This window comes from Rhinoraja longicauda, chromosome 11 (assembly GCF_053455715.1).
Source record: "Rhinoraja longicauda isolate Sanriku21f chromosome 11, sRhiLon1.1, whole genome shotgun sequence".
NCBI lineage: Eukaryota > Metazoa > Chordata > Chondrichthyes > Rajiformes > Arhynchobatidae > Rhinoraja > Rhinoraja longicauda.
Genome location: NC_135963.1, coordinates 59,210,056 through 59,225,057, shown reverse-complemented (window position 1 = coordinate 59,225,057; position 15,002 = coordinate 59,210,056). Strand labels below are relative to the sequence as shown.

General features: G+C 43.8%; 1 protein-coding gene across 5 annotated transcripts in view; it reads left to right on the top strand.

The window, feature by feature from the left end:
• The window catches only part of camsap2a (calmodulin regulated spectrin-associated protein family, member 2a), a 127,988-nt gene that overhangs the window by 11,158 nt on the left and 101,828 nt on the right, over nucleotides 1-15,002 (top strand). For all 5 annotated transcript variants that reach the window (XM_078407823.1, XM_078407820.1, XM_078407824.1 and 2 more), the window contains exon 2: nucleotides 1,387-1,646. In XM_078407823.1, coding sequence (XP_078263949.1) covers nucleotides 1,387-1,646 — 260 coding nt within the window. The remainder of the gene's footprint in view (nucleotides 1-1,386; nucleotides 1,647-15,002) is intronic.

Below are 15,002 nucleotides of genomic sequence, written 5' to 3'. Positions count from 1 at the left end.
TGAAGAAGGGTCTTGACCCATCACCCATTCCTTCTCTCCAGAGATGCTGTCTGTCCTGCTGAGTTACTCCAGCATTTCGTGTCTACCTTCGGTGTAAACCAGCAATTCCTTCCTACACAATAATTAGATCATTTGACTTGGGTTAAGGGTTCACATATAAACTCCACCAGTTAGGAGTTACTGACAGAGGTTTTGAGAAACGTTAGTATTAGTGTTTGCATTTTCAAAATGTGGCATTTGGCTTGCTCTGCCATTCCAAATATGGATGTGTAACATTTCTCCACCTAGTTCTCTGCACCACCTTGCCCTCTCCCCACCCCATCCACTGACATTTCTGGAGGTTTGATACTCAGAACAAGCTTAAAAAATTCAAGAGCTTGCTATCTGCTCTTCACTTAGGCTTTTGCCAACTATAATTCAATGTCAGATAGCTCGACTTCCTGCAATCCCCAGTAGTTACTATGTGAAATGTCCTTCTTGAACGTATGCCAGATTACATCTGCCACAGGAACACCAGGTTCATTCACTGCAATGAAGAGGGTAAGAATTAGGATGTAATGACTTAATAGCGTTTGCTTAAATGCTTTCAATTGTCTATGCGTTTTTAAATGTTTCACTTTATGCATTTTAAACACACTTTGAAATATAGTTGATTTTAAGATCGGTTTTGGATGTCAGGAACATTGAGAAGCGTTCATAGTCCTTGCCCTGGTTTGGCAGTCAATTACACCTTAGTGTATTGACTTACCTGGTGGTCCGATGTTTATTTTCAGATGCTTCTTGGTTGCACGTGAATGAATGAATGAATGAATGATGCTTTATTATCACATGTGACCTGTCACAGTGAGATTCTTTGTTTTGCATACACAAGTATGCAAAGAGTCGCCACACATAGGGCGGCAACTAAGTCACGCAGTATTTGGTCTCTAATGGTCCCCCTTTGTTCTCGGCAGCCCCCCCCCCCCACCCAGGCCCCCCCTTTTTGTGCTATTCATGTTGTGCTTGAGTCAGCAGTTCTAGAGAGAGTGTAGCTTTGAGTGGTGTACCCTTGGTAAATGTCATATCCAACGAGGAAGTGTGGAAAAGTTTCACCAAAATGGAAAGCATGAATATGAGATTTTCAGAAAAATTGGCATCCCTTTCAATTGAGTTGCAAATTCTCAGGGGATTTAAGACTGTTTTAGATTATGAATACAATTGTTGATAAATATCAAAAATATTTCTATTTCTCAGAGATTCTGAATGCTTCTAAATGTTCAAACTTAATGATTCGTTGATCAATTAAATCATTCAATAGATCGAAAATAAAACACCTTGCATGCTTTCCGGTTATCGTGTGTTATTTATGCAACTTATTCTGATTACCCTTTTGCTTTTATTATCAAGATCACGTGCCAGAGGAACTTGGGGATCCATTTTACACAGACCAATACGAACAAGAACACATTAAGCCACCCGTTGTCAACCTGCTTCTTTCTGCTGAGCTGTACTGTCGTGCTGGGAGCCTGATCTTGAAAAGTGATGCTGCCAAACCATTCCTGGGCCATGATGCAGTTGTACAAGCACTTGCACAGAAGGGCCTTTACGTCACCGAACAGGAAAAGCTAGTGACTGAGAGAAATCTTCGCAAGAAACCAATTCAGATGGTGAGTGTTTGAAAGAAATCAAATTGCATTTGAGTGTTATGGTTATAATATTTATTTTGTCTTGAAAATTCAGAAACATGTCATACAAATATTTTAAGCGGTGAAATATTGCACGAAAACAGACTTGCACATATAACCTTTGAATGCATTTCCAGTCGTTCAGATGGAAAATAAGCAGTGGTGGCTTTCTGGTGCTTGCTGATGTTTGAAGGGTTCGAACAATGGAGGGTACACTTTATATTTGTAGCCAAATAAGCCGCATGTGAAAATGGGTGCTTTTAAATTCTTTTCTTGACAAAGGCTTCTTGTTTAATCTTGTTTAAATTAATGAACAATATTCATGGACTCAAACTGCCTCTGGTTTGCAGAGGCCCAGAATAGAGAAATGGCATTGCAAAGCTTGAAACCGTGCAAGGAAGAAGACAGTAAACAATTTAACACAACCTTTGGCTTTCATTCATGTTTCAAATCCTCCAGGGCTTGACCATCCTGTGATTTCTCCATGCTCCAAAATATATCATTTATCCAGTTTTGTTCTCTGAAGTATCCTTAATGTTAATCATTGTTAGAGGCAGTGCCGTCAGCTGCCAAGCCCCTTTTCTACAATTCACCACCAGATTGCCTCTTATATCATTTAAAGTGCTTCTTAAACCCTGTCAGTGACCAATCTGCCCCAAGTGGGTATGAATCTAATGTTGATAACAGTCCTGATAAGTGACTCAGGATGTATGCGCGTATATTAAAGGTGTTGTATCATGGTCGTCTTAGAAGAAAATAACTGCAGATGCTGGTACAAATCGAAGGTATTTATTCATAAAATGCTGGAGTAACTCAGCAGGTCAGGCAGCATCTCTGGAGAGAAGGAATGGGTGACGTTTCGGGTCGAGACCCTTCTTCAGACCGTCTGAAGAAGGGTCTCGACCCGAAACGTATCCCATTCCTTCTCCCCAGAGATGCTGCCTGACCTGCTGAGTTACTCCAGCATTTTGTGAATAAATGGTCGTCTTTGATGTTATTAAGCTGATAGTTGCTTGTAAGAAAAGCATGGTCTTTGCTCACCATTTTTCCCTTTGGATTCTGTTACAAGACATTGTCACTGTGATTCACTTGTAAACAGAAGAGCGGACTTCCAGAAGTGAGATCAAGGCTGTGTAGGATTAAGCACTCCTTATAAAATTGAATTCAGTGAGTTTGGAGAGGGATGTGTGGGAGTAGATTCAAACCCAATACGAGAATAGGTCATTGTGTTTGTTGGACGTTTGGTCATTTCAGACCCATTGCTGTCAATGTTCTTGGGGCAGTCTCCCAGGCCCAGTTATCATCAATTGCTTCATCAATGTCTTTCTTTCAATGCCGGTTCAGAATTGTCACTGATCGCAGTGTTCATTAATACTTTCTTAAATAAGTTGAGTTTAGTTTAGAGATACAGCACGGAAACAGGCCATACAGCCCACCGAGTACCCGCACATTAACACTATCCTACACTCGGGACAGTTTTTACATTTATACCAAGCCAATTAACATAGAAACAGAAAATAGGTGCAGAAGGAGGCCATTTGGCCCTTCGAGCCAGCACCGCCATTCATTGTGATCATGGCTGACCATCCACAATCAGCAACCCGTGCCTGCCTTCTCCCCATACCCCTTGATTCCACTAGCCCCAAGAGCTCTATCTAACTCTCTTTTAAATTCATCCAGTGAATTGGTCTCCACTGCCTTCTGTGGCAGAGAATTCCACAAATTCACAAGTCTCTGGGTAAAAATGTTTTTTTCTCACCTGTAAACCTTTGGAGTGTGGGAGGAAACCGAAGTTCTCGGAGAAAACCCATGCAGGTCACGGGGAGAATGTACAAACTCTTTATAGACAGTGCCCATAACAGGATCGAACCCGGGTCTCCGACGCTGTAAGGCAACAACTCTACCGCTGTGCCACCGTGCCGCGTCTTTTCCATATGGTATTCAGCAACAGAATCATCACTGACTCCCCCTTTGCCAGCCTTCAGGTGGCAACATTGAATTGGAATGTAACCATTGCTCATGGCCATTATTAAAGAACTGTGGATGTAACCGGAGTTGAACATGTTATATTTATCACACAAAACTGAAAATAGTTGAACATTTTATTGATTTCTTTGGTGTATAATAGTTATTCATAACTGTTTTACAAGGTATTATTTGTTCTGCAATACATCCATTCTGTGGATAGAACATGTTAATACGTTGTGATTGCCTCTGTGGAACTAAGCACGTTTTTTGTCAGAAACATAAAATGCTAAGAGAAAATTCATACATTGTTTCCCAGTATTTATGTTCATAAAACTGTTCAATAGTTGGTGAAATTATGAGGTAGCAGGATTTAGTGGTTTCAGCATGGCATTCTCTACCAGAGTTAAAATAGAAATAAAAAACATCTTGTGCAAGGAAAATTGTTTATCTGTTGATTTGGCCAATGGTAGGTACTATAACTTCAAAGAACCATCACACTACAGGTGAAATGTGTAGGAAGGAACTGCAGGTGTTGGCAATGAACCATTTTTACATTTCCTTGATCACCATCTGCTTTGATCTATTGTTTTAATACCTTACCCTTAGCCCATAGCCCCAGTCTCCCCTGAATCTCAGTCTGAAGAAGGGTCTCGACCCAAAATGTCACCCATACCTTCTCTCCAGAGGTGCTGCCTGTCCCGCTGAGTTACTTCAGCATGTTGTGTTTATCAACACTATAAATGAAGCCTGTTGAATCCATGCGATGCGTTGATGAGCAGTCTAGTTTACCCCTTCTCCAGTTCTTTGTACTCCTAGATTTTTCCTTTTAAGTGCTTAACGAGTTGCTGTTTGAAAACGGCGATTGAATCTGCTTTCACCTTTATTCCAGAAACTGCTCTCCAGATCATGACTCTTCACTGCAGGAAAACATCTCATATCTTCTTTTGCCAATCAGCTTAAATGAATATCTTCTGCTTCTTGACTCCTTGACTAGACCCTTCGTGATTCTAAAAAATTCTATCAATTCTGCTCTCGTCCTTCCCTGCTCCATTTTCTATTGATGTAACTTTCATTCCTCTTTCTTTGGACCATTTTTGTAAATGTCTTTGCCCTCATTAAGGCTTATGCTTGTTTGAAGGTATGGTAGCCGTAATTAGACATGGTCCTCCATTTAGGGACAAACCTTTTTTTAAAAAGTGCAATAAAACTTCCTTGGTTCCATTTATAAAGTTCAAGATCAGTATGCTATTTTGTTATATTTTTCGGAAATGTATTGAATTTATATTCATACAGGTGACTTCTCCTGAAACCCCTGAGATATATATGCTTAAAATTTGCAGGATTTTTTTTCCCTTTCAAAATATTTAACTTTGTACTTAATATCATTCACCAATTGTTCTCCCCACCATCAGTTCAACAATCTAGAGATATTGAAATCATATAATGTATTAGATGTCATGAATCATAAATTATTTGCTGCTGTTCCTGATGAAACAGGTGACAGAGGTTTGGATAGAGTGGATGTGGAGAGGATGTTTCCACTAGTGGGAGAGTCTAGGACTAGAGGTCATAGCCTCAGAATTAAAGGACGTTCCTTTAGGAAGGAGAGGAGGAATTTCTTTAGTCAGGTGGTGGTGAATCTATGGAATTCATGGCCACAGAAGGCTGTGTAGGCAAAGTCAATGGATATTTTTAAGGCAGAGATAGATGGATTCTTGATTAGTACGGGTGCCAGGGGTTATGGGGAGAAGGCAGGAGGATGGGGTTGGGAGGGAGAGCTAGACCAGCCATGATTGAATGGGAGAGTAGCTGAATGGCCTAATTCTACTCTTATCACATGACCCTATGACAATAATCAAGCTTTTGTGTCTATAATTGGTGTGTATCCATCTTTGTTTTGTCTCTCTCTATTGCTTGTTTTCTTTTGTTCTCTCCATCTCACACTTACGCACTAAAAGAAGGTGGTGTGTGCATTTGTGTTAAGAGTGAATAACTCTTTCAGGTCGATCTTTGTGCAGATGGTTGGAATTTTGGCATTTGTATATTAAAATCCAGGAAGGTAGACTTTAAACTTTAAGCATTACTAAAGACAATGTTCCCATCAGAGAAAAAATAATTGCCTGAAATCCAAAACCAATGGCTTGAATGAAGTTTTCTCATTAATTGCTCTTTAGAATGATCGGTAATTATATTCATGGAAGAAACAAAGAATGTGAGAGGATGTGATTCCTATTTATTAACATAGACATCAGATGACAAAATTTGAAGAACTAGATTAAGCATCTGGGGCAATGAGGTGAGCATTGTAATATCAGGTACATAGTGAATCAGACTTGAGCGAGACTTAAAATTGTAAAACGGCATGTTTAGAGAATACTTCTGCAATAAATTGTGAGTCTGAACTAAACAGCTTAAGTTAGAAAGTTTTTCAAATTTAACATCAGAAATTGCCATTTCATTGAAGCTAATGTGAATGAAGAATTTGCAATTTAATTGGTACCTGGCCAAGTCCTTGTGTCCTTGACATTTAGAGACGGGTTTATGGAGAGTGTTGGGGCTGCTCGTGGGTTGTGGTGAGATTGGGAAATGTGGGAGAATAAAGTTCAAAGAGGCACACGAAACCACAGTTGCTGGAATCTTGAGCAAAACCCAAAGTGCTGGACCCAAATCAATGGGTCAGGCAGTATCTGTGGAGGGAGTGGACAGATGACATTTTGGGTCTGTGTGCATGCACATATTGAGGAGCCAATCATTGTTTGGAAGAAGGGTCTCGACCTGAAATGTCACCTATTCCTTTTCTCCAGAAATACTGCCTGTCCCACTGAATTACTCCAGCATTTTGTGTCCACCTTCATTGTTTGTATAAAGGCTTTGATACATGTCCATTGGTTAAGTGAGTCCCTGCTCTGTGCCTGGTCTTTGTTTACACAACAGAACGTGATTTCAAAATTGATCACCTTTTGCAATTATCAATCCATTCAAGTATTTCCTCAAGAAGATAATGTCCTTTTCTGTACTTAAACATCGTAGTGCGTTTAGGAGTGCTTCTAAGAACATTAGTGAAGCATATTTATTTGGGGGGTTTATTTGCTACAAAGCAGAAGTGGATGTCTGTATACAAACGGAGGCATGAAGTGGGGTGTTGATCGCGGTGAAGCCTCAGCGGCGGCAGTGGTGAAGCCTCGTGATGATGGGGCCTTGTCGGTGGTGAAGCCTCGTGATGATGGGGCCTTGTCGGTGGTGGATCCTCGCGATGATGGGGTCTTGTCGGTGGTGAAGCCTCGTGATGATGGGGCCTTGGTGGTGGTGGATTCTCGCGATGATGGGGCCTTGTCGGTGGTGAAGCCTCGTGACGATGGGGCCTTGTTGGTGGTGGAGCCTCGCGATGATGGGGCTTTGTCGGTGGTGAAGCCTCGCAGCGGCGGCGATGCCTCGTGGGTCGACCCACTGTTGACGGTCAATGAGAGCATGGAGGACCACCGTGAGGGGGAGGAGGAGAAGAACAATGGTGGACCCAGTGTGAGGGGGACTGCCGTGAGGGTGGTGGGGGGACAACAAACGACAATTGGGGAGGGGGGAGAACAAAGGACAATGGAGACCCCAGTGTGGGAAAACCGCTGTGTGTGGGGGGGGGGGGGGGGTACATTCTAGTGGGAGAGTCACAGACCAGAGGGCATAGCCTCAGAATTAAAACGCGTTCCTTTATGAAGATGAATAGGAATTTCTTCAGTCAGAGGGTGATGAATCTGTGAATTCATTGCCACAGAAGGCTGTGGAGGCCAAGTCAATGGATATTTTTAAGGCAGAGATAGATAGATTCTTGATTGGTATGGGTGTCAGGGGTTATGGGGAGAAGGCAGGAGAATGGGGTGAGGAGGGAGAGATAGTTCAGCCATGTTATAGGAAAGTTGTCAAGCTGGAAAGGGCACAGAGCAGATTTACGAGGATGTTGCAGGGATTAGAGGGTGTGAGCTACAAGGAGAAGTTGAGTAGGCTGGGACACTATTCCTTGGAGCACACGAGGATTAGGGGTGATCTTATAGAGGTATATAAAATCCTGAGAGGAATAGATCGGGTAGATGCATAGAGTCTCCTGCCCGGTGTTAGTGAATCGAGGACCAGAGGACATAGGTTTAAAGTGAAGGGGAAAAGATTTAATAGGAACCTGAGGGGTAACTTTTTCACATAAAGGCTGGTGGGTGTATGGAACAAGCCGCCAGAGGAGGTGGTTGAAGCAGGGACTATCCTAATGTTGGAAACAGTTAGACAGGTACATGGATAGGACAAGTTTGGAGGGATATGGACCCAGGTGGGACCAGTGTATCTGGGACATGTTGAGCAAGATGTGGGCAAGTTGGGCCGAAGGGCTTGTTTCCACACTATATCACTCCATGACTATCACTCTATGATTGAAAGGTGGAGTCGACTTGATGGGCCGAATGGCCTAATTCTGCTCCTGTCAATTCTGAATTTATAAAGGCCTGGTGGTATCAGTTGTATTTGTATTCCATGGGAGTTCCATGTCGCTCTCCCTCATGGATAGCAAAGATTTGTACTGTAATTACAACTTTTGTGGTCAGCTGCCTTGTTCCTAGAAATGTGTTTTTATTGCCGCTAAACGGTATACCCACTGTGTGAACAGCTGATAAGTGTGAAAGTGCTCATGTATAACTGTTACATATGATCTTACGTTGAAATAACAATTTTTAGTGGTGACCAGACTGACGTTGTGTCCAAATCTCTCCTGCGGGCCTCTCCTGGGGCAACCCTCCCCCCACTCACCCACTCCATCCCCCCTCAACTCCCCTCCTTCCCCCCACGCACCCACTCCACCCCCCCTCAACCCCCCTCCTTCCCCCCACTCACCCACTCCATCCCCCCTCAACTCCCCTCCTTCCCCCCACTCACCCACTCCATCCCCCCTCAACTCCCCTCCTTCCACCCACTCCACCCCCCCTCAACTCCCCTCCTTCCCCCCACTCACCCACTCCATCCCCCCTCAACTCCCCTCCTTCCCCCCACTCACCCACTCCACCCCCCTCAACCCCCCTCCTTCCCCCCACTCACCCACTCCACCCCCCTCAACCCCCCTCCTTCCCCCCTCTATCTCTGGATAGAAGGAATGGGTAATGTTTCAGGTCGAGACCCTTCACTGTCCATGCACCCTTCGTTACAGTCTGCATGCACAGTGACCTTACTCCTGAACAGAAGGATGTGTGACTAGGATGGGCGCTAAGAGGTAAAAGGTTTTTGTGCAACCCCTTGCCAGAGGTCAGTAAGTTAATTGTCAGTTGTCTGACAAAAGAGAAATAAATGTGTAGGAAGGAATTGCAGATGCTTCTTCTTCTTGCGTTTGAGGCAGCAGAGGTTATGTAACGCCCTCCAGGCGCTGTAGCCAGTGCAATGTGCTGTTGTCGAGGGCCGTGAAGTCTACCTCTCCACCAGGGGGATGGAGGACAGTGCAGTCGAGAATGCCGTGCCGCGCTGTTTGCTGGTCTGCTCCACACACGCAGGCTGCTGATGGACGCAACCCCCAACGATGCACGTTGGTGTTGAACCGGCCGACCCCTGTGCGGAGCCGGTTCAGGGCGACCCACTCTTTGCGGGACGTGTCCGAGCCGGGTGGGGCTGTGGTGTTCGGTGCGACGGTGAATTGAGGAGGTGGTGATGTCTGTTCCCAGCTGGTTCTCTATGCTCCTAGTATGTTGAAACCGGAGCCACAGAGGGTCGCTGCATGACGGGAGAAAGGGTGACGAGATGACAGGCGTTGAGGTCCCAGTTGCTGTGAATCCTGGGCGAGGTGGTGCAAAGGATGTTTGGTGTCCGATGGGGCCTTGCACACCAGCCTATGAGTGAAGAACTCTCTGCGAAGCTTGGCGGGTGCGGTACCTGCGAGCACCGGCAGGAGATCCGTCGGAGTAGGGCGTAGGCAGCCAGTGATGATCCACATGGTGTAGATGCTGGTTTACACCGTAGATGGGCACAAAATGCCGGAGTAACCCAGCGGGTCAGCAGCATCTCTGGAGAGAAGGATTGGGTGACATATCGGGTCGAGACTCGAGATTGAAGAAGGGTCTCGACTCGATATGTCACCCATTCCTTCTCTCCAGAGATGCTGCCTGATCCGCTGAGTTACTCCAGCATTTTGTATCTATCTATCTATATACTAAAACTCTTGTTTGTTTGTTTGTTCCTGAACTACAGCCAAAACAGTACACGATAGCGTGACAATTTAGGGCCCACCTTCCTCGCTCTCGTCCCTTTGGTGCTAATGGAAGAAGTTTCATTGAAATCGGGGTTACATTTTTAAAGTTATTCACATTTTAAAGTATAAATCCATCTCCGAGGGAGGAGGGAGGAAGGAGGGAGGGGAGGGAGGGAGGGGGAGGGGGGAGGAGGGAGGATAAGTGGGATTGAGGGGGATGGAGGGGGAGGGGAAGGAGGAGGGGGGTGGAGGGAGGGAGGAGAGGGTGCTGCACCAATGTAGGAGAGGTTTGGGCCCAACGGGTCCACTTGGTCTAGTAGATAAATAAATGTTTTGTCAGATACTAATCCATCTGTAGTGTAGTTAATAGACTCCAGTCTGTATTGTCAGTTACCTACATATATATCTGATGTCATAAATCAGCATTCTTCCAAATTTCTCAATTATTATCAAACAGGTTTAGTAATGGTAAGTTCTCCAACAGTTTTAGTAGTGATAAACCTTGATAAGATGCCAGCAGCGAGACCACAATTTCCTGTTTTTTGACTTGATAAAAGATATTCCATTTCTCATGCTTTGTTTTTTCTGGGACTATCAAAGAGCACGTATCTGGGGAGTATTGTCACGGTCTGCATCTTCTGTAACAGTATTGTTTAATAATTTATCATCAAATTTATTTCTGACTGGAGTCCATTTAGTACACCAGCGATGGATTATTATTTGAGTCCTGCTCTTGGGTTGCAAAGATAATATGTAAATAAAAGTGTTAACAATGAATTATGACTGACAAATGGTCTAACATTTATAAATAATGCAAAACTCAACTTCTGCCAAGCCGGTCTCTTAATTGTTCGAAGTCACAATTACAGAGCATGTTTTCTCTGAAGCTGAATGCCCAGAATCCACGTTTGCTCTACAATTCCAAGTCGGCTTCCAACATGGTTCTTCATCAGAGGCTCAGAAAATAGAGCATTAATTTAAACACTAAAAGCTGGAGTAACTCAGCGGGGCAGGCAGTATCTCTGGAGAGAAGGAATAGGTGACTACACAAGGCATTAATTTAATACGTGCAAGTCTTAGTTTATTATGTGGTCAGAGGATCATGTGAAAACGAGAGGCTTTGCCATTCTATTTAATCTAGCTTCTAAAATGACGTGTGATTTCTCTATTCCACTCCCAATAAACATTTAAGCCGAATACCACTATGTCTCAGGTGACGCTAACATTTCCAGAAAAACAAATTTCCACAAACTCCGGCTCAGAGTTTAAATCATTGAATTTTTGTATTCAAATATCTCTCCTAAATGGTGTTTAACTAATAACCATCTGGGAATATTGAATTACTTATTTAAATATCTGTGAATTTTGAATTCAATAAAATGTGTCATTTTAGGGTTAGCGTCTGATAAAATGCGTCTGTTAAAATGGGGGAAAATCTGTCAGATTTTCACTAAACTGAACTATTGTGTGTCTTTTTAAAAACAGGGATATGCCATGCAACACTTGGGTGTGACAAGGGGCCACAGTTTAAGAATAAGGGGTAGGCCATTTAGAACTGAGATGAGGAAAAACGTTTTCAGTCAGAGAGTTGTGAATCTGTGGAATTCTCTGCCTCAGAAGGCAGTGGAGGCCAATTCTCTGAATGCATTCAAGAGAGAGCTAGATAGAGCTCTTAAGGATAGCGGAGTCAGGGGGTATGGGGAGAAGGCAGGAACGGGGTACTGATTGAGAATGATCAGCCATGATCACATTGAATGGCGGTGCTGGCTCGAAGGGCCGAATGGCCTCCTCCTGCGTCTATTGTCTATTGATGCCAGCCCTCATGATATGGCCGACTCTTAATGCCTTCCGCAGAACTAGTAATGGGAAGCAAAATACCGCCTTGCCAGAGTCGCCTTGTTTCATACGCAAATAAACGGCAGCTACAGTGACCACGCGGAGACTGGGGGCTGCAATTTAACTGTTCCTTAGATTCTTTTACACACCGATGAAAAACTTGACACATCTCTGACAAAACTTGATAGAACTAACATTTGAATTACAGTCAGATTCAGCTTTGATAAAATTGTGATGTGTTAACTCGTGTACCTGAATGTTCTTTTGAAACTATTGAGTATAGAAGTTGGGAGGTCATGTTGCAGTTGAATAAGACATTGGTGAGGCCACATTTAGAGTATTGTGTTCAGTTACAGAAGGGTACAGAGAAGATTTAAGAGGATGATGCCAGGACTAGTGGTCTGAGCTATAGGGAGAGGTTGAGTAGGCTGGGACACTTTTCCTTGGTGCGCAGGAGGATGAGATGATCTTATAGAGGTATATAAAATCATGAGAGGAATAGATCGGGTAGATGCACAGAGTCTTTTGCCCAGAGTAGGTGAATCAAGGACAAGATGACGTAGATTTAAGGTGAATGGGGAAAAGACGTAATAGGAATCTGAGGAATAAATATTTCACACACAGCGTGCTCAGGGTGTGGAACAAGCTGTCAGAGGAGGTTATTGAGCCAGGGACTATCCCAACGTTTAAGAAACAGTTAGACAGGTACATGGATAGGACAGGTTTGAAGGGATACGGGCCACACGCAGGCAGGTGGGACGTGCAGCTGGGACATTTTGGCTGGTGTGGGCAAGTTGGGCCAATGGGCCTGTTCCCACACTGTATCACTCTATGACACTCTTTTGTACAGAAGCTATTATATTTTTCCGTTCTTGGAAAAAGTGTGAATAGAATAATATCTGATGCATCAAGCATTCCACAGCATTTCTTACAGGAGACTGGAAAATAAGGATTTGATTTGAACACCCGAGTTAGAAATTGTCATTTATATGAAATATTGGTTGTCAGATTTAATTGTTTTATTCGGTGGGGGGGGGGGGGGGTGGGGGGGGGGGAATAGGTGTAAATGAATACAGCATTCACGTCAAAGATTTTCTAGCAACAAACAATCTGCTGGAGGAGCTCAGCGAGTCAGGCAGCTTCTGTGGGTAGAAGCAAATTGTTGACTTTTTGGGTCCAAACCCAACATCTTCAGTCTCTACTACCTTCCTTCATATATTCCTCAAATCAGACTGGAGATTTGGTTCTAACGAGGCAGATGTTATTAAATTCCAATTTTGAAAACAAGGTGCGAATGAAAATGAGACGAATAGTTTAATAGCCACCAAATGGAGGTCCCAATTGGCAATTGGTTATCATCTAAAAGATTACCAGAACTCGTGTAGCTTCAAGGACCTGGGATGTTTAGGAATCTAACATTGTGTACTTTTTGCCAACCATTTTGGAATGCTTGCAAGGTTAGTCTCAGCTGTGGTTCAGTTGCTGACACTCCGATCCCGCAGTCAGATGGTGGAGGATTCAAAGAGCACTTGAGAGTTTTCAACACAAAAACTATCACACCACGGCTCCATCTGCTCTCTCAGGATGCACATTCTGAAGAGGAGTAAAGCTGTTATCCCCGGTGTCCTGCCTGCTATTTATTATAGAACTAGCACCATTAAATAAGTAGATTATTTTCATGGGCCCATTTGTTCTGGGCATTAGCTGTGCTCAAATTGGTTGTCAAGATGTGACTGCTGTCCTGAAGTCTGTCCATTTATTTATTTTTTTGTCTATTTATTTAGTTTTGTGGGAAATTGATTAAGTGAAATTGCTTGAGAGCAGAGGATTGGAAGGGCACACAATGTCTTTGTTGTGTTGCAGTGCTACTGAAAGAGAACGAGCCTGCAAGCAAACAGATCACTGGAATCTACAGTGCAGCACAAATGCTCAAAACAGACGTATTAATGTGCCTTTGTGTGTGTAAGAACATAACTGCAGATGCTGGTACAAATCGAAGGTATTTAATTCACAAAATGCTGGAGTAACTCAGCAGGTCAGGCAGCAAGCATCTCAGGAGAGAAGGAATGGGTGACGTTTCGGGTCGAGACCCTTCTTCAGATTGATGTCAGAGGGGCGGGACAAAGGAAGGATATAGGTGGAGACAGGAAGATAGAGGGAGAACTGGGAAGGGGGAGGAGAAGAGAGGGACAGATGAGTTATTTAAAGTTACCGGGAGGTGGCTGAGCACTTCAACTCCCCCTCCCACTCCCAGTCTGACCTTTCTGTCATGGGCCTCCTCCAGTGCCATAGTGAGGCCCACTGGAAATTGGAGGAACAGCACCTCATATTTCGCCTGGGCAGCTTGCAGCCCAGTGGTATGAACATTGACCTCCAACTTTAGATAGTTCCTCTGTCCCTCTCTTCCCCTCCCCCTTCCCAGATCTCCCACTGTCTTCCTGTCTCCACCTATATCCTTCCTTTGTCCCGCCCCCCTGACATCAGTCTGAAGAAGGGTCTCGACCCGCAATGTCACCCATTCCTTCTCTCCTGAGATGCTGCCTGACCTGCTGAGTTACTCCAGCATTTTGTGAATAAATGCATTCGATTTGTACCAGCATCTGCAGTTATTTTCGTATACCAATGCATCCATGATTTCTAGGGCCATTTCCTTGAGTACTCTGGGATGCAGACCCTCAGGCCCTGGGTTTTATCTGCCTTCTGTCCCAACAGTTTACCTAACACCATTTCCTGATTAATGTCGATTCCCTTCAGTTCCTCCCTCCCACTAGATCCTCAGTCCCCTAGTATTTCTGGGAGATTGTTTGTGTCTTCCTTTGTGAAGATAGAACTAAAGTATTTGTTTAATGGGAACAGATCTCAAATGAGTATTGGTAACAAGGGAGGGCAGAAGATATAAATTAAAATATGCAAAACGGAGCAAATCCAGAGTTGTAAATAACTGGCAAAACAAAAATCAAAGCTTAATGTTTTTTTATTTGAATGCATGTGGCATATGCAACAAGTTAGATGGATTGATACCACAGAGAGATTCTGGTGCAGTAGCTATTACAGAAATGTGATTGCAGGGTGTCTGGGGCTGGATGCTCAATATTCCACATTATACACTGCTCCAAAAGAGGAGTCAAAGGAATAGGAAGTGGGTGGATAGACATAAAGTACTGAAGTAACTCAGTGACTTTGTGTCTGAAGAAGAGACTCGACCCGAAACATCACCCAGACCATCTCCAGAGATGCAGCCCCGCTGAGTTACTCCAGCATTTTGTGTCTATCTTTGGTTTAAACCTGCATCTGCAGTTCCTTCCTACACAGGTGGTGGGTGGCATTGT